The sequence below is a fragment of the Sceloporus occidentalis genome, unplaced genomic scaffold (assembly GCF_023333645.1).
Source record: "Sceloporus occidentalis isolate IW3139 unplaced genomic scaffold, rSceOcc1.0.p SCAF_36, whole genome shotgun sequence".
NCBI classification, from domain to species: domain Eukaryota; kingdom Metazoa; phylum Chordata; class Lepidosauria; order Squamata; family Phrynosomatidae; genus Sceloporus; species Sceloporus occidentalis.
Window position 1 is genome coordinate 5,614,652 of NW_028317016.1, and position 24,936 is coordinate 5,639,587.

Genomic DNA, 24,936 nt, shown 5'->3' on the forward strand with positions numbered 1-24,936 from the left:
TTCTAAGGCATAAAAATATTAGAAATGAAATAAAAATTGTCTTCAATGACTTCACAGACACATTATGACTTTCATATCCAAAGTGAATGTATCTAAAAAAGAAAACAAATTTATCATTAGATATTGGACAATTTGTGTTGCTTAAAAAATGTCTTTCATTTAAACAGTATCCCAAAAGAACAAACATATTATAACTAATAGAAATTTAGCATAACAATGTGTGTGAGATTTGTTGAGAATGAAAAAGTAAGAATTATTTAACAAAACAGACATAGAAATAATTATTCAAACAATGGTAACAATATAAACTTTGAATAAAAGGAAAATTCTGTTGCCTTTCCATTTTTTATATTTATATTTTGTCTGAATTTTCTTCTGGAGCAACCTGTTCAGGAGAGAGGTTGTCCCCCAATTTGCGGAAATTCTCTGGGAGGCCTGGTTAATAGAATCGATACAGGGGAGAAGCAGACGATGAAAGAAGCAGGGCTGCAGGAAAGGAAACAGGGACACGGAAGCTGTTGGAATAGCAAGTAGGGAGGGAGACATTGTGAGAAGTGAAGGAGGGTAAGTGAGAGTGTTAAGAGTAAGAGAGGGTTTTCGTTTCGGGTCCTCCTCATTTTTGGACATTTGTACAAACAAAATTGCTACATTTTGCTAAGATTAAAATTTGTATAATTTTAACTTTATATCATTAAGGGACAGTCCTAGTGAGCTTCTTCAACAAGAATAGATTTGCTGGCCCTGTATAAAGGATACTTACATTAGTAAGAATTGGAAGACAGCCAGACCCTACCTGTAATTCGCCATGAATTGCTCTTGATAATGCATAGTGAGTTCAGAGAATTGAAACCACAACTGTCCACCCAACTCCTGATTTAGTGAAAAAACCCTATATTGTAATCCGAGTATGTCTAGAGTGTCTACCCAACAGCTGGATAAAGTTGGTTAAATTAAGTTCTAGTGTTGTGTAGTTTTTCCACTTTATTATAAATGTTAGAATACAACATAATCACACAAAGCCATCCCACTCTATTAACCTACAAATGTAACAATAACCAAAATAATACAATTGTAAGAATACGTGGTTTGTTTCCGATAATAGTGATTAAAGTAGCCCAGTTAAGGTTTAATAACCCGGTAAAATATTTGATTGAGCACAAACCAACATTTTGATTTTCAAAATATATATTCTGACTGTAGTAGTTTTCCAAGACTTTTTCCAGATTTTCTCACAAAATACTTTGTCATAATCTTTGCTGGAATTGCCATATCTGGGGTTAAGGGTGAAATAAAAATTAAGGTTTTCATCTCCATAACAGAACACATTTTTCAAGAGCCCAATTAAAAAGAAAATGTAACATTATCTTGGTTTACAAAATTCTTCCAGCTTTTGGCTTTCTGAAGTTTGCACCAGCATAGGGAGTAATTTATATCCGATCCTTCTGCTGATCACAAACCTCCCTCACATTCTTGTTATTTTTGTGAGCAGATATTTTAGGTATAGTTTATTCAGAGGGAGGCAGAGATATTGCCTGCGTAAGGGTAATTTGTGAACACGACTCACATCAACTGGCTTTTCAAAGACATGTTCTCTTTGAAAGCCAGAAACTTGTTGAGTGTGCCAAGATATATCCTACAAGCGCCACCAATGGCTGCCAAGTACAACACAAGATAGCCTGCTTTCCGACCATAAATAAAGGGAAAGATTTAATAATAGTTTAATATGTGAAATATGCATTGTTGCACTACAGAGTTATAGTCAAGAATAAAAAAAATAAAACTAGAGACCATCTTTCCTAAGTGAAATCACTTTATGTATAGATGGTAAAGAAGACTACAAAGATTATAATACACTTGACCCTTTTCCATCCTTATATTGTATTACAATATACAGTATGGTGCATATTTTTAGTTTTTAAGGCTTAGTACCTCCTTTTTAAAAGGTCTGCAGAGAAGATTTATTTTTGTTTTCCCTTAGCAAGGATTATACTACATTGCTCGGTTACGCCTACATAAAAAGCTTACTACTGAGCTGTTTTGCTACTTTAGAGAATTAAATGTCCCTTGCAAAAAAATATCATGAGCATCCTAAACTGGGATTCCCAAATGTTCAGGGGTCAGTGGCGACTCTAGAAACAATATATAGGGGGGGCACACAAGATACCACAGTCAAACTGGGGGGGCATTAATACTTTCCAAAAGTAATGTGCTATGGAATTATACTTTTGTTATTGGGCTAAAATAATACTTGATCATTCAACATGGGAAGCCTGAAGCCACAATTGAGTGCGACTAATCCTTGAAATAAATATTATAACACAATAAATAACTTTTCCACTAAATGATTTCAGGGCCTTGAACGTTTTGTCCCCTGAAGTCACTACAACTTCAGGAGGGCATTTTATCTCTGGATAAATATAAATTAAATAATTCCTACTGTAAGTTAAGTGCCAGGAAACAGATGACCAAACACACACACCAACACAGGCTCTGTCACACCGACACCCAGACACACACACCAGGACAGGCTCTGCCACACCGACAACCAAACACACACACCAGGACAGGCTCTGCCACACCGACACCCAGACACACACACACCAGGACAGGCTCTGTCACACAGACACACACACCAGGACAGGCTCTGCCACACAGACACACACACAACAGGACAGGCTCTGTCACACCGACACCCAGACACACACACACCAGGACAGGCTCTGTCACACCAACACCCAGACACACACACACCAGGACAGGCTCTGCCACACGAACAACCAAACACACACACACACACACACACACACCAGGACAGGCTCTGCCACACAGACACCCACACACATCAGGACAGGCTCTGCCACACCCACATCCAAACACACACACACACACCAGGACAGGCTCTGACACACTGACAACCGAACACACACCAGGACAGGCTCTGCCACACCAACACCCAAACACACACCAGGACAGGCTCTGCCACACCAACACCTATACACACACACACCGAGGACAGGCTCTGCTACACTGATAACCAAAAACACACAAACAGCAGGACACAATCTAAGTCACACACGTCTACATCAGGATGGATTTTTCACACTGCATTGTCGTTTATACCCCCCTTAGTGTTTTTGCCCCTTGTGTATTGATGCCCCTGCTGCCCATATATATTAACATTAGCCCCAGTTGCCGATAGCAGGTATAGATCAACATATTAACACACAAACCAAGCTTTGCATGTATAGATCAACTGAAATTCACTTGTGATCTCAAATAAACAGAATCAGACATACAAATCCTGTATTTGCAGGTATACAATAGTATATGAAACGTAGCATTGCAGGTATAGATCAAATAAATACATGAAAACATCATTGCAGGTACTAATCAACTGAATAAAACATATTAACCCTGTATTTGCAGGTATACATAAATAATGTATGGAAACATAGCATAGCAGATATGGATCTACAGAATAACACACAACCCCAGCTTTGCAGGTATAGATCAATTGGAATTCACAAAAAAACACGTCATTAAAGGGTATATTTAAAACCCCCTAAATTACACGCATAGATCACAGGTTGCATACCCCAAAGCCAGCCCTGGCGTCCACACTGCAATCACACGCCTATCATACCCAGGCAACCAGTAAATGCTGGTACCTAGGCATGATGGGACTGTGCTTGCTGTTAGCAATCACACTCCTATCATGCCAAGTCAGCCAGTACAGGGTGGCTGTAAGTGATGTGTAGACCCCATACTGCTGGCAACATCAATACACAAGTGGGGCAGCTAGCTAGGTTTCAGCATGTACTGGCTGACTTGGCATGATAGGAGTGTGATTGCTAACAGCAATCAAAGTCCCATCATGCCTAGGTTCCAGCACTTACACATCCAACCAGTAAATGCTGGAACCTAGGCATGATGGGACTGTGATTGCTGTTAGCAATCACAGTCCTATCATGCCAAGTCAGCCAGTACATGCTGGTACAGGGTGGCTGTAAGTGCAGACCCCATACTGCTGCCAGCATCAATACACAAGGGGGGCAGCTAGCTAGGTTTCAGCATGTACTGGCTGACTTGGCATGATAGGACTGTGATTGCTAACAGCAATCACAGTCCCATCATGCCTAGGTTCCAGCATTTACTGGTCGGATGTGTAAGTGCTGGAACCTAGGCATGATGGGACTTTGATTGCTGTTAGCAATCACACTCCTATCATGCCAAGTCAGCCAGTACATGCTCGAGATGCGGCCCGCATAAGATCGGTTGCACTGGCTGGCGATCTTACGCGGGCCGCACCTCAAGGTGATGTAAAAGAAAATGTGATCTATCAAACCAGGCCACCCTCTTCCATTGCTCCGTGGTCCAGTTTTTATGCTCGTAGGCCCATTGTAGGCGCTTTCAGCAGAGGACAGGGGTCAGAATGGGCACCCTGACTGGTCTGCAGCTAAGCAGCCTCGTATGCAATAAACTGCAATGCACTGTGTGTTCTGACACCTTTCTGTCAGAACCAGCATTAACTTTTTTTTTTTTTTTTTTTTAGCAATTTCAGCTCACACGGTCCAGCCTTCGTTCCCCACATGCATCGATGAGCCTTGTTTGCCCATGATCCCGTCATCTCTGCTTTTCCTTCCTTGGGCTACTTTTGGTACTAACCACTGCAGACTGGAAACCCCCCACAAGAGCTGCAGTTTTGGAGATGATCTGACCCAGTCATCTAGCCATCAAAAGTTGGCCCTTGTCAGATCAGTCGATCAGATCCTTACACTTGCCCATTTTTCCTGCTTATCACACATCAACTTGGAGGATGAAATGTTCACTTGCTGCGCAATACATCCCACCCACTGACAGGTGCCATGATTATTCACTTCATCTGTCAGTGGTCATAATGTTATGGCTGATCAGTGTATATATACAGTATACGCCTGCCATTGTGATACACTACAAATTAAGGAGCAATCTCTCAATATTTGCAGTGTAAGAAGGAGAGAACTTCAGGACAGAATATTGATTAGTTATTGCTGCCCTTGACATTCTGAGACACATGTTTAGTGGTTCTTCAGCAAACAGAGTCTGGACCATGTCATTTTCAGAGACCAGTCTTGTAGTGGATTTAATGGTCTCAAGGTTGGGACTACACTATGCCTCCAAATCATTTATATACCCGTATATAAAAAAAAAAAAAGTTGTTTTCTTAAGGTATATTACAATTATTGCTAAGACAAAATTAAAAACACAATTACTTCTCTTCTTTCTTCATGTTAAACCATTATTGTTCTACTTTTGGGTGTCTGCACTGCTCTATTTTCTTTAGAAGGTGAAACACAATCTGCAGAATCTCCCACTCCCGGAAAACACCCCATTTATATTAAATGATTGCATTGTTGTCCTAAGCTGCCGAGTTATTTAGTAACCTCGTGAAAATCTATCACTCAAACATTTGAGAAATACCCTGGCAACCTCTCTGTGTAAAGATCAGGGACAACTTTCGCATTCCGAACAAGCCACTAAATTTTGTGAGAAAGAACGAAGCATACCCTCCAATCCAATTGTAATTATGTATGACAAATGACTTATTTTTTTTTAAATTGGAATAATCAACCTCTACACATGTTATGGATGCTCTTGCCATTGCCAATTTATAAACAAATTAAGAAAAGTGTTTGCCTGAAGTGATGTATTTATTTCAAGTAGGGCTGACCAATCTGGCCACAACCTATCATATCTTGAGAGTTTCCAGATTCTACTCAGTACAGATGCCAGGATTAGTAAATTAGCAAATCTGGCCAACTCATTGGTGTTATGATCCATAGGCCATCACAAAAATGACATGGTGGCTGTAGGTAGGAACCAAAGAAAGTCCTTTCTTCCCAATGGAAAACAAAAGGTTTTGTTTTTGTCATCTGCATCCCATGTTCCTTGTGACATCATGCTACGTGGATTGTGATGTTTGTTATTATAAAAAATGATAATGCTCACACAACCATAGGTCTCCTACTAAAAGACTGGTATTCTGAGACTGATTTTAACCTTAATTGTATGCAAAAGCCACCACCAGTCAAAAGTAGAATACCAAATTAACTATAGGTTGATCAGGAACATTTTCAAAAATATGATAATGTTAACAGTGTAAACGTTAGTACACACTACAGCATCTCATGTTACTGTAAATACCAGACATGGTCAAACTGACATAAACATCGAAACTTTACGGTACAGAGCTTTCTTCCTGATGATATATTAACATATTTTCCACAAGATGTTTACATCAATGATGCATTGATCACATTTATTTGAACTCAATTTTGTCAGAATCAGAATGCCACCTTGAACTTTACCAAATTCATTATTAAGGCTAAGGAGATCTGGACGGATCACGTAAACTTGGTAGGAGCTTGTAGCTACCAAGTATCAGTGGTGTATTTATCTTAGGGGCCACCCTAGGCCTGACCTTGGACAGCTCCCCCAGCTGTCTATTCCTCCTTGGTTGGCATCCAGGTACAATAAAGGCACAACATGCCTTTAAGAAATGGAGCGCCAGGATATGACATCATATCTCAGCACGCTGTGTCTTAAAGACGTGCAGTGCCTTTAAATAAAAGCATTAAAAAAATCTATATTACTTGCCTTACCGCTGCCTGCTCTCTCTCTCTACCCAATAGTAAAGCCACCGGCACTGGCCATACGGACAGTAAAGCCACGGGCACTGTCGGACTCTTGCTTCAGACGGCATGCAATGTACATTGCCGGCACCCACAGTAAGCGAGAGGGAGCAGGAAGTGATCAGCAGTAAGTAATGGTGATTAAGTAATGTTTTACTCAAACCCTTAAGATAACAATTATGCAAACCTTACTTTTTTATACTTTTCATATACAGTTTTCTTAAGGGTGAAAAAGTTTTAAGGTCATTCATTTCTTGTTGGTATAGTTTTTTTTTATAATAAGAAAAAAAAGCTTGGTGAGTGCATATTAAAATGTTTACAATTAAAAAAAGATTTATATCATTTCATCATAACACCCCCCCCCCTTTCCACCTACAGACTTCCTAATGCAAATCCCAGACTCTCTGGATTGTGGGTAGGATTAATTCTTCAGGCAGCAGAACAAATAGAGAGCTGGTTAAAAATTAGCAAGGTTAACCAGCGGCATTACATAATGCTGCATTTTTAAAGGCGTACCATTTGTTGCCACGATGGACCTCTTGATATACAGTCATATGGTATATGAGCTGTCATTTTGATGAAGATTATGATTTTAATAATTTAAAAAAAACAAAATTGCATTATAGCGATAAGCCACAATGAAACAGCTCACTGCAAGAACTCCATAAAAATGTCTTCTAGAGACAGTTTTTACAAACTGAAAATTAGAGAAGATGTGGGGCTGGAAGCTTCTGGGGTATATTTACTAGATAAGGACTGAGGGGAGGATGTGGGAGTCAATAAAGCACCATGACCACAAATCTTTCAGAGGAGACTATCCAGGTAGGCCTTAACTTTCTAAAGACTGAATAATAGAAATGGATGAGGTCTTCAATAAATATAAGACAAATAATAGGGTTTACGTCTAAAAAGTGATTCTGTTACAAAGTGGCCTTGTCACCAAAGCAACTAAAGGAATGATCCCATCAGCAGGAAACCTTTGCACAAGAATCACATTGAAAGTAGATCAATAAATTTATTACCATTTGAATTTCTTGTAATTCTGGAAATTTTAAGGGTAAAACAAGTTCTCACTGCCCTACAGCGTGGGTTGCACTGTAGCCAAAATATCTTTCCAAGTGCCAGAGGTTTGTTCATTGTAAAACAACATTCCTGTCCTGGATAATCATTGCAGGTGTATATGCAAAATATGATTGTTCCAACAGAACGTTGATTTGCTATACAGAATGGCCGTATTGTTGGTCACTGTACACGTAGGCCCTAAAAAGAACAGCGCCGCTGAGGAATATGATTTATGGTGGTGCCAAACACAAAGCAAATAGTGTTACCTGCTCAGGAACATTATGTCATGTGCATGGGTAGGACTAACTAATGCCTTATCAAAGTACAAACACCACTGTTAAATATTGGCCAGAATTCTTCGGATTCCATTTAGTTCCACATCTACATCAGCAGATCCTGTTTGTTTCACAATTGTGTGATCCTCTACACCAGTTTCAGGCACATTACACATTGTAAATGACTACTTGACACCAAGTTTATTGGATAATGGTTGGTATAGAGTGTATCAGGATTTGATGAAAGGCCCACAAGCAAGAAACAGCCATCTTTTAACTTGTTACAAAACAAAACTTATATTACCTAGTAGTGTTGGTGTGTTGGGGCTCGCCATGTCTTCTAACATTTGAATTGGCCAAACAAGTATCCTTTACCTTATTGAGACTTTTGGTAGACTTTATTCATTTATTTAATTGACTAAGACATTTGGAAGAAGAGAAATAATGTATTTCATTTACATAAGTCAATATTTTCTGCAATTTCTGTTTGTGTTATTGTGACGTTTAGGGCTGTATAACAATGTGAACAAACATTTTGATCTCCTAGAAAAAAGGGACATCAGAGGAGGAAAGATGAACCGGCACATTTGGGTCAGAAGAAGGACAGTATGGAACAAGTATGTCTGTGGGCTTTTAAGCTAAGATCCCAAATGTTTATATTTAGAAGAGTATAGACTATATGACAAAAAAAAAACTATTCCTAAAATGGTGACAATATTATTTCAATGCTATGGTTGTTTAATAAGATGAGGAATAATGGATCCATAGAGATCCACACAGTGACTGAGGATCATTAGATTTGCTAGTCAGCTCTATATACTGTAAGGAGAGCCACTTGGTTAAACTGTGATATAAAATGCCCAATTCTTATACTTATTCTGGTTGGAACTGGTGCCTTTTTGCTTGTGTTTTAACAAGCTTTTATGAAGCTACTAAAGTTATATCCCTTTTTCTAAAGCTAAGCAACATTACATTTTTATATTCACAGGGTTATTTTTAAAATAAGTAATTGAAATTACATTACTTGGGATTAAATGGATACCGTGTTTGCCACATATTTCTCATATCCATATGTAATGATCTATTTTAGATGTATCATAACACAATGTGTTCCAAATCTAAAATATCAAATTATCCAAAAGAATTCAAGGCCACATTTACGGTTTGAGTACCAACTAAATAAGTATCATTAACGTGAATAACATACCAACACATCTGTTCATGGATAAAAATAGTTGGTTAATGTCACATTTTAAAAACATACTTAAAAATAACTTTGTTTTCAAGTATATCAGTCTAAAATTGGGCTTAAGGTCCTAAGTTCTTATATAGATACTTGACAGAGGCAGCAAGCATCCAAAACCCCCATGCCACCTTAACATCTCTGGCATCTCATCTTCATCTTCCCCTGTTAGTCGTGTTCCTTCAAACCACATGTTCCACCACGTCTAAAGCATCTCTTTACTCGAAAAGGTATAATTCCTTAAGACAATCACTGTATCTCAATAATCCAAGTCCATTATTCATTTCTGATTATGCCTTGCTTAAGGTCATCAAAATGGTTCACCCACTCCAAGGTGGTATAGGCAGTGGTTTTGTGTTGAGTAATGCTTAGTTGAATGTATTGCTTCAGATCTATATTTAGTACAAATACAAAAATACTCCCATAAGTAAATATTATATGCACATACACAGTCTATATAGCACCCATTGTACCTGCTAGATTCCATATAAAATCAGAACCTTTAGTCGACAGCTACAAAAAAGTTAATGTTTCACCTGGAACGTAATAGAGTATGTTGCACTGTCTGCTCAAATTGTCTTTAAAATATAGTTCAAACGTCTGTTGGCTTGACTTGCATGAGGTCCTTAAAATTGTTACAAAGCTACTTAAAATTTTTACTACCAACTACGAACTAGAATTACCATTAAATGAGTAATTTACCTAAACTTTAGAACCAGTTTTTTTGATACGAGAACAATAAATTAGAATGGAGGTTATACGCTATAGCATACGCCATACGCCATTACAGTCATTAACAGAATCAAGCTGAATAAAGCTTTAAGAAGCAGAACATACGACCTAGCCCAGCATCTCTTTCATCTGATAAGGGCCTCGTCCATTTTTCAGTTGAGCAGATGACACCATTTCTTAGCCAACGAACAAGCAAAGTATCTAGTTGCACAGACCATACACAGGACAAAGGAACCTTTGTGGCCTCATCTTAAATAAATTATACAAGGTTAGGGGAATTAAGTTACAGAGCGGTTTCAAAATAGCAACACGGAAATGCTAAGTGATGGCTGTTTTGTTTTATAGCAGCACAGAAAGAACGACTTAATAAATATCACATTTCCTTGGTTTCATGGGCCCACTTAATTACTATAACAGCACCATGTCCAGTAAACCCGGGAATTGTGAAAGACAGTCACAACCTGAAGTCAGAGGATTTCATGTATGAAAAGGGACTGTAGTGCCATTTGAATTGTGGCCACCATAGAAAGACCAATACATGGGTTGGCGATTAGACCATAGTTTAAACTTTGCAGCCAAGTAACTCTGTATAATACAGTGACTATGGCTCTTTAAAGTAAAGAACTCTGCCGTATGCGTGAGAATCAGCGGAATGTCAACACCTGCTTTATAGCAGCCACGTGCAAAGCGCAGCAGCTGTGGTTAAACTACAAGACATTGCATAGTGGCCAGATCACTTGCCGTAAACGAGCTGTAAAGTAACACACTTGTCTGTGTATCGACTTCCTAACATAGCAGGATGAGGGATGCCACCGTGCAACCACAACAGCTGATTCCGCCCTTAATTTAGGAATTTATTTTGAACTGTTTGTGGATATAAAGACCCACATGATGAGTCTATTTGTCTTTAGACTCCATAAATTCAGAAAAAAACACTATTGCTGAAAATCCACTTATCTAAGATACATCAATGACCTCCTAGTTTATACTTTAAAGGCTTATGTGTAGAACAGCAGTCATGGTGCCAATTAATAGAAGTGAAGTAAATAGTAGACACATTCCACTGGTGGCTATGGTGACTGCACAACTTTTACCCACTTTACCCACAAAGAATTGCTCTGTGATATATATTCCCAGGTGAATCACAAAAGCTATCTCACAGACTATTTCAGTAGTAGAGCCCATCACCATCTTCTTGGTGATAATGTAGTAGACAGTCTGACTTAAAAAAGTCCTGTAGTTTTATGTCAGCAAATGGCATTAATATTTCCATGAGACTATCAGGATCAATATATAAACCAACAACACACAGAAATCTCTTATTCAGTAAAGTGTTCCAGAACATCATGTACCAAGTAATTATTTCTGTAGCTCTCCTGTTATTTTCTACAGAAAAATAGGTTATGTAGTTCAACAGAAATAAGAGATCATTAAAAAAAGTTCTCTAAAGGGCTTGCTTCCACTTTTGGTCCAAAACAATAAAAAATATGAAGCTTAAAATTATTGCAATTCAAAATGCCCCGAGCCAAATCCCCATTTACAATCAATGGCTCCCGTGCACCCCTGGAAGGATCCAGCAAGGACCGTCTCGCAAGGATTGCTTTAGGTAGCAAATTTGGGGGGAAAAAACTTCCTCTTCCACTGAGCATGAAGGAACATGCTATACGCACTCACAATGCAGTTGATGTCACTGTTCAATGGTCATGTACGGAGAGCACTCCCAAATTTCAATCAACCAATCAGTGGCAAGGATCCTCAGACGATGAAGAGGGTGAGAAGCTGCACCTCTACAGCTTCACCCTAACGTAATTACATTTTTAAAATCGAACAATGCAGATAAGTACTTCCATGTCTATTGCTTGCTTAGGGGTCTCCCTGGGACACTTTTGTCCTTTGGATTAATTATCTCTGTTTGGAATCAGTCATTATCTAGATATAAAGCAGGTGCGTATCAATTGCTTTAGTGCCAGGTTACCAGCAGCAATGGAATGGAAAGACGCCATAAGGTTACTTACCTTATTAACACAGGCAGGCTTACCAGATGCTCAGCCGACAGAACAGGAAACATAACGTGGACTTTGCTATTTCCACAAGTGGTTTATTGGCCCTAGCTTGGAAAAATCAGTCAGCACGAAACCGAACAGGTAACTGTTAACAGTAGGGAGTGAAGCAAACGTGACAGCAAGTCTCGGTTGCATGGGTTAACTCTTCATGTGTCAGTTCTGCTAGCTTCAGGGAGTAATAATGGAAAAAAGTCAGCCAGGCAGGATTCCTCATAAGGTACACGATAGGCATGTCTACATTCTCCCTGCTATCCCTACATAACATCTTAAATATATTTTTTACAGCTTCTGAGCCAGTGCCTGTAGGATTAACAGGCTCGTTAAATGCCCAATAAAGTGCTTATTCTGTGGAGTAGGAATGTGAAGCTTTCCAGTTGTTGCAATATAACTCTCTTCATGCTCAGCGGGATATGGCCATATCCAGGTGATCATGGCTGGATAAACCCGAATCAATCGTATCTTCTTCTAATCAATAACTGGTACTTGGAAATAAGAAGGATTCTTGTTAATTTGTTTATTATCTTTGTGACAAAGAGACCTTCTGGTCGCTGGTTTGAATACTTCTATGTCTGAAGATGGACATCTATAGATTCATAGACTTCTAAATAAATTATACAAAAAAGTAATAAAAGTAATAGATGTGTTAGCAGCAGTGAATGTTCTTGCTTGTCTGAACTGCAATAGTCTAACATGAGTACTTTTACCTTCTAGCAGGGTCTGATCAGAGAGCGGCTGGTCTACCATCAGCCGGTGGACATCACTTTTGCCATCGATGCCCAAATACCAAAGCGATGACAGGTGCCCCGCATTGGATATTACTATAGGGGCATACATAAATAACCTTATATCACTTGTAATGGCACGCATCAGCCAAGGAACTCAGCTGCAGACATTTTATAGCTGGGACCTCTGCCCTATAAAACGTATCGGTGACCTCAGCTACTCTCACAGGAATGGTCGTAAAACGCTGATCTCTTTGTGGTATAATAGAAAGGCAGATTATTAAGCAGCCTGGAATTCCTAATCAGCGCATCAGAACGCGCCAGCTATGCAGGAGCGGACGGACAGTTGCCGGGAAGTCATGCCAGCACAGGGTGGGTATGAAATCCGATCACTTGTTAGCAAAGGTATGGTTTGTTCAAGGCGAAGTTGGTGTGCTCTAAAATATAAGTGAAAAGGAAGCAGTGACCGACACAGCCAATGGTGGCTCCCACCGAATATATATAAAAGATCTTTGTGGCTGCTACATGCCCCTGTGGTGTAAAAAAAAAGTCTACTTCATTAGCCCAAAGTTTTACATGTCTGGGGCACAGTTACGAAACACAATTTTTGAATCTGTTCGTTAATAGAGTTTTCAGGAAACTTGCGACTTCACTTCCCTCACTTTATTATAAATGATAAACCCATAGGAGCTTCTCCTATAGGAAGAGCATGTCTGGCCTGTGTAATGTATAGTTAAATCAATGAGATTTCTTCAGTCTCACCTGTTGAATTATGCATTATACAGGGCCAGCTCAGCCCTTCTTGCTGGTGAAACTTGCAAACTCTCCTACCAGTCCTTAGTGAATAAACCCAAAAGTTGAGAACTGTCCAGAAAAAGCTCTAGTTGAGAATACCAACTGCCACCAAAGTGAATCATATCCGGATTCCCTCATAGGAAAAAAGCAGACAATGGTGACTACCGATACCCCTTTGAAAATAAGGAACATCATACAACCAGCGCGCTTAGAGCTGCAGAAGCGTTCAGTGACTTCAATTCCACCCCAACAATGTATTGACTTTACCTCTAACTAGAATAAACCTGTACACCATCACCAATATAGTGAATATTCGTACGAAAATTAGATCTTTACATATGAATGTTTTAATATGTTTTAATATTTGTGCTTCATGCATTAAACTGCTTGTAATCTGTTGTTTAGCTTAATGAACTGTAAAATGTCATATTTGGGTAAATTGGCGATATACTTCTTTAATCCGGTCAATGATGCAGGAGCTGCAGAAATTCTGCCCTAAGCAGCGTAGTAATTAAAATAATTCTAAATCCTAAGCAGGCTTCGTGAAACATCTTCTTCCTACACCCAGACCCAAACATTAACATTCATTTTATACACTACCCCAAAAGTCTTGTTGAGCCCTGTACAAACCTGTGTTATTGCTATTTATTAGTTAATAAAAAAAAAAATTAAAAAAGAAAAGGCTTCAGGATATTTGGGAATTTTACCTATGTACTTCTTTGAAATCTGTTCTCGTTTTTTTAACCGCCTCGTCAAGAACGGAGCAGCGTAAACCGGTTCTCTCTGTATTTCGATCCTTAAGTGGCTCATATGTGCTGATCCTTCCTCTTATCTGTAGCCCATCTTAAGTCTCTTTTCTTTAACCGACTCGAGCTACACTCGCAATTAATGTAAAATACAGTCAGAAAAACAAAATAATTATTCACCTGTAAAGCTAGCAGTCAGCATGAAGGCTAGCAATTGGTATTCAATGCCTTTACCGTTATGCACAAAAATGCAACGACAAACAAAACGTGGTACCATTTACAGACCACTTTTAAACTTCAAAATGTGTTTATGGTAAAAAAAAAATAATATTTTTTTGAATCACCACAGCCTATGAAGCGTTTAGCGACCTAGTACACTCCATTGACCGCAAGGTCCCTTTCATATAGACAATATAAACCAATCTAGGAACCTGACCCTCTTTCCCTAAAGCAGTATATGTGGGGGGAAAAGGAATTATACACATTGATATAGTAGTAATTGGTAATTGGAGAGAGAATGGATGATTCTTGGCGTCAAGCGACGGGACTAGTCGGATAGGTTGACTTAGGTAATTCAGACCCTGCTACATACATTGAGCTACTAAAAGAGCTCCTTGAATCAGATACTCAGTTACTGCGAGAATACTGAGACACAGGGTTATCCTATGTACAGTCACTCCTATACCGTCCAGCATACGGGAGGCTGATCATCTTACCACCTAAAGGGTTTCTCCACAAAGGATTTATTCACTAAACACGGAGTTGCGTAATGAGGGCCAATATTGTCAAATCCGCTCACGTGCTCTCCATGCCTCAGAACAAAAATGGTGACAATGGCATATCGCAGGTCAGTGACACTTCCGACACAGTCAATCTGTTGCTTTGAAGGCAAAGCTAAACAGCGTGTTGTAAATCATTTCGCGCGACTGACCTAGTTCTAAAAAGAAATAACATACGCGGAAAAATGATACTTCGCTCCAGAAAAGATGAAGGAACTATTTATATTTCTGCGGTTTCAATGAATCAGACACTGTGACCGTCAGCTTTTGGATGGGGTGTGAAGCCTGTACAAACAAAATGCTATAAGCACGACACCTTGAAGTGCAGGGCATCACTCGTTATTATTTAATGTTTTATATAGCGTCGTCATACTCTGCTGTGCTCTACAATAGGACATAATAAATAGTATATAAAATAACAACTTAACCTACAGAAACAAGAGGTCCTGCTCAAACGAGTATCCATACCTGGGAACTTTCTAAATGTGTTGATCCTGAGAATTTTGAAATATTCATCCTTTAACAGCCCATCATAAGGATTGTATGTTGTGACTCACCAAACAGGTGCCAAGGTGAGCATCATTCAAGACACAGCATTGGATCTTCAAGGCACCTCTAACTCATGCTGCTCCCTGGAAAACCGCACACGGGTTCTAAGTTCTAAGCTGGATTCTGTAGACTTGTGATAGTGCAGATAGATTAGGGCCAGTCCTCAACCAAATATCCTCCCAGACAAGAAGCTCCTGTGTTGCCCCACATGTCTGTTTTCACATTTAAAATGTAATTGGCATAGGTCTCCTGTATGCGTCCTCCACCACAATATGTGGGTGCTTCCGTTGCACCCCTTTCACCACCATTCAATTGCGTCCATGTATCACGTGCACACCAAAAAACATTTATGATGGAGAACCAGCAGGCGCCTCTAATTTGTACCCACAGAGATGCGGAAGGCCATGCACAGTATTTTTGGAATAGTGATTCTTTTCAAAGTGCAAACATACAAGACATTAACTCTGACATAAAAGCAAATCATATTGAACCATAAAATCCATTGAACTGTCTGTGGCCAATAAGCCGGGCTTAACAATTTTTATTAAAAGGACCCAGTGTTTTATCTCTAGCTTTAAGGTCTTCAAAAGGAGGATTTATGTTTGAACCGTTGTGTTTTGATCTTTTCCTTCTATGTCACTCAAAAATATCATCGGGTATCACGCACCATCTCTAAGTTACCAGAACTGTAGCGTAACAAGGATCCTGCAGCCCAGTGGGAATACTTGGCAAATTTCTTAGTGATCTCACCCGGAGACTTTTAAAATATTAACCTTTTAATGGCCCATCATGAACGTTCTATGTAGTGACAAGCTAGGCGGTTGTGATATTGGTTCTCATGGAATCATTTACCTATCATTATTTAAAATACACTTCACTGAGTCACCTGCATTCAACATACTGGTAGCAAAAGCTCCAATTAGGAGTCTTCTATATGACCGCAGCAGTGTAGAATAGGAAGAAGTCATTTCCTGAGTTTGTGACCCTGAGAATTTGCCCCTTTACCCCAAGACCCTTGGGCAAAAGCCCAGAGTGTTCCCAGACATGCCAATTGGGTTTCTGAAGTGTCACCCCCACATCCAATGCCCAATGTAAAACTGCCCCAGCTATTCTATCCTGTAGTCAGGCCGCCCAATGGGCCCTTGGCAACTGCTTCTCGTGCCAACACATACTTACACCGCTAACTATGCAGCTCCTCATACCAAAAAAATCACACCATGATAAGTATACGCTGTAAATGTAACAGATCCCCATTTAAAGCAATATGCTGAAATCTAGTCAATTCGATGTAATACATTTCGATATTGACACTTTGTAATATATCAATATTTGTATTTAACTGTATCAGTGCCAGAAATATAACTAACATACATATAGACACCTGTGCAGGGACATACCCAGTCACAAACCTACTGAGCAGCTCATGTCTTCCCACTAAGTGTCACATGGGTGTGTGTAATAGATCCCAGATCCCTCTGGCACCAAGAGGGTTAAATCACACATGCTCTTTATACGAGATCCCCAACAATGCAAACCTGCAAGCAACTCGTTTGCAGAGCTGTCTGCATTGGTTATGTTTTGTTAATGAGAAAGAAAACCTGTCTTGGCAACAGATCCAAGCCTACCTGCACTCAGCCGCTGTCCTCCTGGACCTTGTCAAAGTCCCCTTGGATTTAAAGCCAGTAGGGCATTATGTGGAGCAGCACATAATCTGGATTTACCAAACGCTGGGCTTTTTTAATCAAAACACATTCTCTGATCTGGTAGAAGTCCAAACAAACACACAAACTTCAGCCCCTCTTCCTCTCTGCTCCTTCCTTTCTCCTGACTTCTTTCTGGCCAGAAAGGTAACTGAACGGCTAGAGATCTCCTGGCCAATCACAGAGAAGGGGCGGGTCTGAAACAGAAAGAACCTGAAACTCTGATGTCTCTGTGGAAACCTTTTTTTTATCTGTGCCAACTATCTCAAAGCAGAGAGAAAAAGAGGAAGTTAATGACTGTTATGTAGTGTTTTGACATTAAATACAACATTGTCAGAATTGTTTTTACACCAAGCTATGAAATTCTTAAGAAGACTTTAAAGATGGTGACAGTGTTTTAGCTTTCTGCAGAGCCAAAAATGCAACACAGTGTAACAATATGCTTTCTGGATGTGCTTTTAGGAAAATACAAAGTACCGGTATAATGGGAATGCACTTTTTTGACATTATGACATAAAAAAAGTTTTGTTTTTTTAAATGTACAATAAAAACATGCAAGGTACCTAAAATCAGTAGAAGTATCTTTTCCAGTAGAAGTACAACAGCTCCCAATGACCTGATTTTGCTGTTATCCATAACTAAAAACATACAGTCTGCTCTACAAGTGCCTAAGGTATTCTGAGACACATGGTTTTGGCTTTTGTCCTTTTGCCTTGATGGTTGTATTTTATAGACCTAGGCACCGGTGAAGTTTTCGTCTTCAGGGGGGAAAAAAATCTTCGAATTCTATGAATATTCACTCGTTCTCGTGTTCGTTTCGGGCGAATATTCGTATACGTTCTTTCTATTTGTTTTTCTCTTCGTTTTCTACTTGTTTACTAGCCTATCTTAAGTCTTCTGTAGTATAGCAGGGGTAACAAGGGAATACGTATGATCGTGGCAGGATTTAAAGGTGTGTGAGAGCGACTCAGAGTTGAAGTTCCAAGGTCCGTAAGGGCAGCTCTATTGCTCGCCGGCAGCTCCCCTTCATTGGTTGATGCCAGACGAGTCCCCCTGCCGGCAACCAATAGAGCTGCCCTTACGGACCTTGGAAACTCAACTCTGAGCAACTTCGCTTGGGGAGGGGAGAAAAAACCAAGCAAAACAGACAAACAAACAAGCCGCTTTGTGCCTTGGGAGGAATGGAGATTTTAGAAGGGCAGGGGAAGGGAACCTTGGCACAACTTGAGCTTTGGGGAAGAGGGATTTAGGGGTACAACAACCCACTCCAAGCAGAGGGGCAGAGGGAGGGGAAAAAAGAAACAACCGTTCTGAGCAGCTTGGCCTGCACAGGGAGTAGGGGTGGGGGACAAAGCAAAACAAAACTTTGCTCTTGGCCAATGGGGGAAAAGAAAAAGAAGAGGGGAAGAACCTGGGCAGCTGCTCTTCATTGGTTGATGCCAGCCGAGCCGCCTGCCGGCAAACAATACTTGCTTTTACCTACATTAAAATCCTGGTGTCAAAGCCATTGGTGACTCTTTTGGTTGCCGGCAGAGGGCTCGTCTAGCATCGACCATTGAAGGGTTGCTCCTTCCTAGAGTGTAGCAGGCAATGGACACTTTATTAGGGAAAAGACATAGTTGTTATCCTGTACATGTCAATAGGAAAGATGAAGACACACAGATAAACATTGAAATTTGAAATTTGGTAACAAAACAATAGTCAACAAGCATTCACAAATAACAACCAATCAACACATTGCCCAGGGCTGACATAAGGCTGTGAATCGGATTACTGCCTACTTTCACAGAAACTAATGAGAAAGGCAGCTACCATCACCATATTATTCCATGGGGAGGGATGGCCAAGCAGAGAATATGTGCAATATGCATCATGTTACTTTACGGGGATCAACACAGACTGCTTGCCTTAATCCTTATCGTATATAACCAAAAAAAGCCTCTTCCCTCCTCTGGAAACCATGCTTCCACTCCCATCAAATACTTTTCATGTAGAGAAGTTCTATTACATGTGTAGATGTTATGAGTATTTTTTGTTTTATAGCTCCATTGTACATCAGACATTATTTTAATGAATAACTTCATTTAACGTAGAATTCCAGAAATGTACCGTAATTAAAAGCAGACAACAAATGACCTTTTATGCAAAAATGTTTGATGATATTCAGATTCTGGTATATGAATGTAGATGAATGTCATTATTTATCTACTCACAAGCTTGCACATTTAGTTTCCATGGTGGAAATGTTAAAATAACCATAGTGATAGTAATAATAATAAAACGAGGAGACGGAACCTCAAACTGGATGTGTTTGTTGTGACAGGAAGTCATGCACATGGTCATACACTATATGACCATAGGTATGTGGACACCCCTCTTAATTATTGTGTTTAGGTATTTAAGCCACCCACATTGTGGGTGTATAAAAACAATCATATCTCCATATACAACATTAGAAGAAGAGCTCTTTGACTTTAAAGTCAGTTTGGGACATTTCTGTCCTGCTAGATCTGCCCCAGTCAGCTGCTTTTATTGTGAAGGGGAAGCATCTAGGAGTAAGAACAAATGAATCAGGAGTTTCAAGAAATGGGGTTCCATGGCAGCTGCACACAAGCAGAAGATCACTATGCGCAAAGCCAGGAATTGGCTGGAGGGGTGCAAAGCACACTGGACTCTGGAGCAGTGGAAACATGTTCTCTGGAGTGATTAATTACCCTTCCCTATCTGCAAGTCTGATGGATGAATCTGGGTTTGGAGGATAACAGAAGAATGTTACCTACTGGAATGCATAGTGCCTACTGTAAAGTTTTGTGGAGGAGGTATAAAGAGCTAGGCCTCTTAGTTCCAGTGAAGGGTAATGTTAATGCTACAGAATACAAAGATATTTTTGACAATTGTTTGCTTTAAACTTTGTGGCATAAGTTTGGGGAAGGCCCTTTCTGGTTCCAGCATGACTGCCGCTGTGCACAAAACAAGGTCCATAAAGACATGATTTGACGAGTTTGGTGTGGAGGAACACAAGACGCCTGTAGAGAGCCCTGACTTTAACCACACGGAACACCCTTGAAATGAACTGGAACGCAAATTGCGAGCCAGGCCTTCTCTTTCCACATCCCAACCCCTTTTTAATGCCCATGGTTATGGAATGAGATGTCCAACAAGGCCATATAGGTGTGATGGTCAGATGTCCACATACTTTTGGTCATATAGCGCAAAGCCCATCTGTCCAACCACTACATTTATTTTGCTTTCCTAGGTAGATAACTCGACTTGTTGAAAGAGACTGTAGGAACTTGGGTGGTAATAGGGGAAGAAATGATAAATATAAAGCTGGTTACACATGTGTATAATTATTACCACATTCAGTTCCAACAGACTGAAACATAATGTTGCCATCTGTGCTTGTGTTGTACGATTTTCTATAATTCATTTGACTTTTTATGTTCCCAGAGGTGCCCCTGGTCCTCAGCACATGTGCATTTGACATTACACTCCTGGAAATTATACTTCCAATTGGGCTTCAGATTGGAATTTATAGCAGTATTATAACTAAATTCAGCACTCTAATTCTTTTAAAAAGTGGTAGATTTCTGAAGTTAACTGTCTCCAGTGTGAAAGAGTTAAAGGGAGGTACGTTTGGAAAGAAGTAATTCACCTCTCCTTTCACGTATTCTTCAACAATAGAATGACGTATGCTACAGTTTACACTCTCTGTGCATTTTACCGTGATTTTACTCTACTTATGCTAATGAATTCAGAAACGTTTTCATCTCTTTCTATCAAAGAGGAATCCGGAAAAAAAGAGGAAAAACAGAAACAAAACCAATACTTGTCATATATACAAATCCCTACTCTTAGAGGATGTAACAGCCAAGACAGAATAAACATCTCTCTCGCAGATTCTGCAACTTTACTCATGGTAATATAACAATATGAGCAAGTTAAAATACTGATTTGGGCCTTTAATTTTCCATAGGACCTCCATTCAGGGATACCCCTTATACCTTCTGGCCTGCCAGAGCTGCACCTTGATTCCTGAAATGTGCCCCCATTTAGCTTAGGTGTCAAAAAAAGTCTATTACTTTTGTTAGAAAAAGCCCACATTAGTTGTTTTAGGCTGCCTGTCTTATAGTATATACCTGTTCATCACACACTTGATGCATTCAGCTACGTGAAGTTGCCAGCTGTTTAGTCTACACTACAGCATGTCCCTTCCTACAGTGTTCCTTTACCTGCTTAGAGAAGGTCCTTTTCCAGACATAAGGTTACCTTAGAAGTTGGAAAGGCAGGGATATGGTAAAGCACACATTTTTTTATTTTAACGTGTGATTGAGAGAAAAAGACTGGTTCTGGGGAACGAGGCAACTGGGTGAGAGTGGTGGTAAAAGGGATACGACTGTGCATACAAATGGGGCAGAAAGTTCTTTGCACGCTTTCAATGTATAATAACCTATTTTCCAACTGAAGAGGCGCAAAGTGTGACTTCATGCCTCCTCCCTGCCATACTTTAATGGATTACTCAGTTTCCATTTGGTGACATCTCCACCTTAATAAAAAAACTTTAAAAGTCAGGAGTACATTTTGTGTAAGGAGCAAACTAATATAAATGCTTAATATTCAGAGGAGCGCGCTTTGTGGGGAAGGTGTGTGAACTACGATAAACTCTTAAAAGCTTATGACAGGGCTATACAAATGCAGTCCCCAAGTGCTGCAAACAAGCCATTAATTTGTACCCCTGCCTGAAAACAAGTGGTTTAATGAATGTTTAATTGAGATAACACTGCTCATGCTGAGATGTTGAAAACTTGTGGCCTGTTGGCGACTCTTAAGGGCTTTAATTGTGCAGCCTTGTCATATAGGTAGCAGTATTTAGATAAATATAATAAAATAATTATTAATAATATTAAAAATTATTATTTGATAATAAAAAATCTAATTTTACTTAACACTTAATAGGTTAACAGGATTCCCAAGAAAGCCTTGGGTTTAGACATCAACAGGTACAAGAGATAAAGGGAAGTCTGGAATAATTAATAATTAATGGTAGAAAACAGTGGCTTGTACTAAACCATTTTACAGAGACACATTCACTGCCGTCCAGAAACTTGATCACGGTGCTTTGTGGCTTTTAGATTATCTGATAATTCATACCTGCCAATGAACCACAGCTAAGTATTGTGTCATTTTATTTCCACTCGTTACTGAGAACACTTAAAAGGAAATTGTTAACTAAAAATAATCTGTACCAAATGAATAAATTTATTTAAGACAAGTTTATTGGCTTGTTTCTCACAGTCATATGAAGAATCAACATATGAAGTTATATGAGTCATAACTGTTATTTAGTTAAATCAGATCTACAAATCATAGATTTTAAAGTGGCATATACAAATAAAACACATGTAATAATGTTTACAGATTAAAATAAGCAATGCGTTGTGTCCTACGATAATAAAATTACATATACTAGCAGAACCTGCATAGCTAACTGTGCTTAAGTGATAACTTTTTCTCATGCTCGCCTTCATTTTAAGATATTCCCTTTTATGTCATCATCATTCACTAGGAAGTTTCTAGTTATGGGTATACATGAATGTCTATGTGTGCATGAATGTGACATGGTATGTGTTTTAATCTTAAATGGACATTCCAGCCATCATTTGCACTTTAATGTGTGCATGGTGCCTTTAAATTTTCATGTGGTCTGTTTTGCAAATAAAAAGAGTATTCACTTTTCCCAGCTAAATACCGTGCAGAAGATGCATTTGACCAAATGAATCTCCTGGCACATAATGTACTCACCTCTAATCAGTTCCATCATTTAAATGCTGTGAGCAGCAGTATGTTTAGATTTCTAGACTTCAGTAGGCATATGTAGTCTTCCTATTGATTTAAATTAGAGCACTTTCCAGCCACCGATTGGCTACTTAAGCTGTCAATCAGTGACAGGAAAATGCTCTCATTGATTTCGATAGAAGTACTTTCCTCTTTCCTGCCACTGACTCACAGCCTGAATGAGCCAATCATTTGCAAGATATGTTGGATCATGGAAGAAGAATGAAGATTTTGCAGTATGGCTGCAAATTTGGTGTCAAGTAAGTGGTTTTTTTTCATTTTTTAAATTTTGATCAGAGTACTTTAATATGTATTCTTCTATAGTAGGAGTGTCAGGAGCATTAGACTGTCCCTGTCTTAAAGGAATAATCTCATGTCCCATGTAGCCTCATCAACAAAGAATGCATATTAAAGCATTTTGTAAGTATTTTAATATACATATGTTAACATACCTCCCTCCAAATGTGAAAGAGGGACACTTTTTTTTTAATCGCACTTGCGCAACTCACCAATACAAGAAATTGCACTTTACATTTATCACCACTTAAAACTCACTTCATTTTTGTTAGCACAGTCATGCATATTAAAAATAACTAACACATTGAATTGAGTTCTCATGAGTTCTCATGAGTTCTCAGCCAAACAAACTTCCATGATTCTGACTGAGCATCATGGGAAGTGCAGTTAACAGTATATAAAGCTGCAGATGTTAGCTGTGAACTACAAGTCCCATGATGCTCATCCAGCTAGGTGTCCACTATGATGCTGGCTGAGCATCATTGGAAGAGTAGTCCACAGCAGAAAATATTTTTTTTCTCATAATAAAAAAAAGGTTAATGTTAGCCTCCCTCCCAGGACCCTTACACACTGCCTTTACACACACCTGTCCATAAACACACATATACACATACATTGCCCTTACACACCCTTGCCTTTACACACACATATGCACATACACACCAGCTTACAAACACACAAATACCTACACTTCTCTTACACACACCTGCCCATTAACACGCATTTACCCATACACTGCCTTTACACACACCTGCCTATAAACATGCATATACACATACACTGACCTTACACACATACCTGCCCATACACACTGCCTTTACACACACCTGCTCATTAACACACATATACATATACACTGCCCTTACACACACATATGCACATACACACACCAGCTTACAAACACACAAATACCTACACTGCTCTACACACACCTGCCTATACACACACAAGCTGACAAACACACGCATACCGTATTTCCCCATGTATAAGACGCACCTTAATTTTGGGGCCCGAAAAAAATTATATAAAGTTATTGTACTGGCTGCCTGGGCATGATAAGAGTGTGATTGATGTTAGCTGCTAGCAATTGTTAGCAATCACACTCCTATCATGCTCAGGCAGCCAGTACATGCACATCACTTTCAGCCTCCCTGTGCCCCCTACACACGGACCCATGCTATCACACACACATATATTCATTCATTTACTCCCCCACCCTTACCTGAACTGCAGATCTTCTGGTGCCGCTCGCAGACTTCCATGGGGGCCGCTGTTTCCCTCTGCGTTGCTCGAACAGGAACGGGGAGCAGAGTCATGTGATGTGATGTACATTCACATGACTCCACTGGGTTCCTGTGTCACCTCTACGGATCAAGAGACACTGCTGAGCAACACAGTGGTAAGCAGCAGGTCCCCTTTACGGTAAAAAATAAATAAAAATCTGCCACCACTGTATAAGACGCACCC

At 39.5% G+C, this 24,936-nt stretch overlaps 1 protein-coding gene across 1 annotated transcript in view; it reads left to right on the forward strand.

Annotated features, from left to right (window-relative positions):
• Nucleotides 1-11,498: 11,498 nt before the first annotated feature.
• Nucleotides 11,499-24,936, forward strand: part of LOC149297879 (growth/differentiation factor 9-like) — a 29,597-nt gene continuing 16,159 nt past the window's right edge. Inside the window, exon 1 of the mRNA XM_089488079.1 lies at nucleotides 11,499-11,788. Coding sequence (XP_089344205.1) covers nucleotides 11,499-11,788 — 290 coding nt within the window. The remainder of the gene's footprint in view (nucleotides 11,789-24,936) is intronic.